Below are 4011 nucleotides of genomic sequence, written 5' to 3'. Positions count from 1 at the left end.
ATATAAGGCTAAAATCTATGATGAAGAAAATACCACAATTTTAAAAGAAGATTAATAGGGAACTTGGAGGTGTTTTTTCTCTTGACATGAGTGGTGCATTATAAGCATGTTTGTTTTTCACTGGGCTACGTATTTACATTTAGTGAATTTTTCTATATATATATATACATATATATATTCTATTTCAAAAAATTGCCAAAGGAAGTAAAAATGGGCACAGGCAGGCTCTTAATTTCTTGTGATCTTTGCTTAAGTCCTGTGTTTCTGTTCTGTACTGAAGATTTCTTCTAGTTTCTTTTAAATTCTGACATTTCTTTTATAGAACAATTGTATTGCCAAATAAAATCTCTGGTGATTTTGATGGTAAGTTTAGATTGTTCATCAGAAAGTTGGCTCTGTGTTTCTCTATATCTTGGCACCCAAATATTCAATTTAACTCCAGGTACCCACTTGTCTTATGGCTCTGGTTCATACGCAGGCAATTAACCTTCATTATAATGGTTGGTTCACAATAGAACAATTATCCAGTTGACTGTTCTAGTGTAAATGTAGTCATAAATATGCCATTTTTTTCATGTTTCAGAAGGAATTTTTTTGCACACCTTACCCCTACTCAACCCCCATGTAGTCACAGAGATTAGTCTTTTCTTCATGTAAAGCATTAATAAATCGAGCTCAGTATGTTATAAATTGTGTGATGTTAAGATTTATATATGAATCAGCAAATTATTTACAAAGAACAAGACAGATTAATTCATTACCCTTGGCCTGTATTGACATAAGAACAACTTTGGCTTTCAGTACTTGATAGTCTCTGATTTACTAAAAATCAAGTTATTACCCCATTACAAGTAAGGTCTGAAAATAGTGAATCATATTTTGATATTTATCACTATGTATTAAGTGTTTTTCAAATGTAAGACTTATCTTTGGTTCAACAGAAGGTGGAGGGAAGGAAAAAACTGGGTAAGTCATACAGAATCTTGCTGGCTTGTTTTGTTTATTTAATTAGTTTTTTAAATTCATATTTCCTTAGTTTAAATTTGAACAACCAGAGTTTCAGGTTGGCAGCGATTTCTACATTTTTAAAGTAAATGTAAATGATAGAAATTTTCATAGTTACATTCCTTGTGGAAAAAATAAAGCTATGTGAAATTCCTAAAAATTCTTTAAACTTCAAGAGTAGACAATCAGTTAGTAGATATTCACATCAGTAAATTCTTAAATGTTTTTTTAAGTATCTGTATTATAAGTATAATATGTTCCTCATTCAAAAACATTCAAGTGATACCTTCTTTTTTCTTTATGAATGTTTGTAAAAAGTTACCATATTCCATTCAAGAAATATTTATTGAGTACTACACTGTCCCAGGCACTAAAATAAATATTGATATAAAGTTGGTATAAACTGGCATTAAAATCAATAAGATCTCTGCCCTCAGAATTTATAAACTAGTATTCTAGTGATGGCTTCTTTTGTTTAAAAGTTTAGTAAACAAGTTTTAAATAGTAAAGATGATGTCATTTTCTTCAAAATAGCCATTCTTGATAGGTTGCTCTGTAAGCTTCTAGGCCACTTTTATAATATGTAAATGTATTTAATTTACAAAATGGAATACTCTGCAAATCCATTCATAAACAAATGTCTCTTTGAAGCTTTTCAAGCTGTTAAATATATATATCTGTACTATTCTTTTTAAGATTACATAGTATTTGACTTTATGAATGTAACATAGCTTATTTGTTCCTTATTGGTGGTCGTTTAACTGGATTCTATATATGGTGCTACAATGAGCATCTTTTACTTGGAGACATTTAGAGCCATCCATATGTTTTCTAAATGCCTAAAACAAATTTTCCCCTTCACAAAGAATTATGAGAACTGCAATTTTGGCAAGAATTACAAAATAATTCTCCTGTACACAGAAACATTTGGGACCAAGTTTCCACAATGAAAGTCATTACCTCTGCAGCCAATTAAACCTTCTGAGTTTCTTTCCTTATGGGGGCCCAGTGTGCAGTGGCTGCAAACAGCATCCTCCTTGGTAGTGTATGCAGCCTGTTTCTTATATAGGTTGCTCTAAGGGACCTTGGTGATAGGTTTTTCAGATGTATGTTCATGTCTCTGACCTTGCACTACCCCAATGTAAGATCCAAACAGGCATACGAGGTGCCTTTGGAAAGCCCCAGGGTACTGTGGCCAGGGTTCACATTGGCCAAGTTACCATGTCCAGCTGCACCAAGCTGCAGAACAAGGAGCATGTGATTGAGGCCCTGCACAAAGCCAAGTTCAAGTTCTCTGGCTGCCAGAAGATCCACTTCTCAAAGAAGTGAGACTTCACCAAGTTCAGTGCTGATGAATTTGAAGACATGGTGGCTGAGAAGTGGCTCATCCCAGATGGCTGTGGGGTCAAGTACATCCCCAATCATGGACCTCTGGACAAGTGCTGGGCCCTGCACTCATGAGGGCTTCCACAGTGCTGCCCCCTCTTAATACTCACCAATAAATTCTACCTCCTCCCCCACCCCCCAAAAAAGGAAGTCATTACCTGTCATTTGTTGGCTATTCTTGGAAAGAAATCTCACAGGTATACTAAACAGGGTGCAGATGAGTTTTCCCTTCTGCTGATGGCAACTCTTCTTCTTACCCATGTTCTTTTAGGTGTGTAGCGTCAATCACTCTGCTCCATCCTGCATTCATTAGACAGTCGAGAAAACTCATTAGTTTAGATGACCAATCTTTATTTAGTAAAAGGCAAAAAACGAAGCACAGGGAAGCCAAGTCCAAACTAAATTTGCCAATTTCATTTTCCTTTTAACCAGTTTACTCGGTTGCTAGGAAAATCTGTGGCCATTTGTACTCTAGTTGTCTTCTTGTGAGAAGATGATAGTGTTTAGTTATGAACCTAAATTAGTAAAATTATAATCTAAACTGTCTTAAAATATCTTTATTATATTGCAGGTATGATATTTCAAAATATAGATATTTACTATTCAGAATCCAGATTACTTTACATATTTCAAAAGCTGGAATTTCACACTATGTAGAAAATTCTAGTTTTCATGTTTTTATTCACTTATAATTTGTGAATATAAGACTTTACCATAGAATTTTGAAACTTAGGAGTTTACTTACTGAGAAAAAGAAAAAAACTCCCTTTCAGTCTGCAATCATTTGGCTTAACAGTCACAGATTTTACTTTTTAAATCCTTCACATGAAAGCATTTTAATACCAAGGACTCCTTTTTTTGTTTTGAATAAATAGGAGACCATGGGGAGGGGGATTTCACGTTAATTTATACCATCAGTACAAAACTTGTAAAACTCATTGCTTTGTGGAATTCACTTTATCTTTCCACATTCTCAGAGGCAGTTTTGGGGAGCCAGAATTACAGAATTAATCTAGCTAAAAATGCTCTTTAACAGCTTGGCTTGCAGTCTGTTTGTGCTCTTGTCCTTTGTGTTGATTTGGTAATTTTATACAGATTAAGATGTGTTAATGGATTATTTAACTTATTTGTTGTGAAAATAACAACTCTTTTTAAATTTTATGGTAGAATGAATGTTTATTCTTGATTATAATTTATTGAATAATAAATACTTAGCATTTACAATAAAGCAGAAGTTGAAATGTGGTAACTGTTGAAAATTGAAAATTAGACAGCTGTCCCATTTTAAATTGATGGGTGCAAAGTGTGTTTCTTTCTCTTAGGTTACCATTCCATCAAATACAATATCTGTGAATGGAAGGTCAAGACTCAGCCATTCCATGTCCCCTGATGCCCAGGATGACCGTTAAATGTTACCCCGCCACACCACTGCACTTCACTTCCACTTCAGACCAACTTCATACTAATGGAACATTTTGGCAAATGTATATTCAGATGTACACTAATATATTATATGTTAAAGTATTAGAATTTGTGCTGTGGCTTTTAATGCCAGAAGAAAAGTTACCAGAATTTATAATTTATAATAATTTTTTAATCTTTTTTTTTTTTTTTTTTTTT

At 33.6% G+C, this 4011-nt stretch overlaps 1 protein-coding gene across 1 annotated transcript in view; it reads left to right on the top strand.

Moving 5' to 3' along the window:
- Positions 1-3918, top strand: part of COBLL1 (cordon-bleu WH2 repeat protein like 1) — a 169710-nt gene extending 165792 nt beyond the window's left edge. Inside the window, 1 exon segment of the mRNA XM_017889521.1 lies at positions 3714-3918. Coding sequence (XP_017745010.1) covers positions 3714-3800 — 87 coding nt within the window. The 3' untranslated portion in view covers positions 3801-3918.
- Positions 3919-4011: the final 93 nt, after the last annotated feature.

This window comes from Rhinopithecus bieti, unplaced genomic scaffold (genome assembly GCF_001698545.2).
Source record: "Rhinopithecus bieti isolate Rb0 unplaced genomic scaffold, ASM169854v2 scaffold_19603, whole genome shotgun sequence".
NCBI lineage: Eukaryota > Metazoa > Chordata > Mammalia > Primates > Cercopithecidae > Rhinopithecus > Rhinopithecus bieti.
This window is presented reverse-complemented; position numbering and strand designations above follow the sequence as displayed.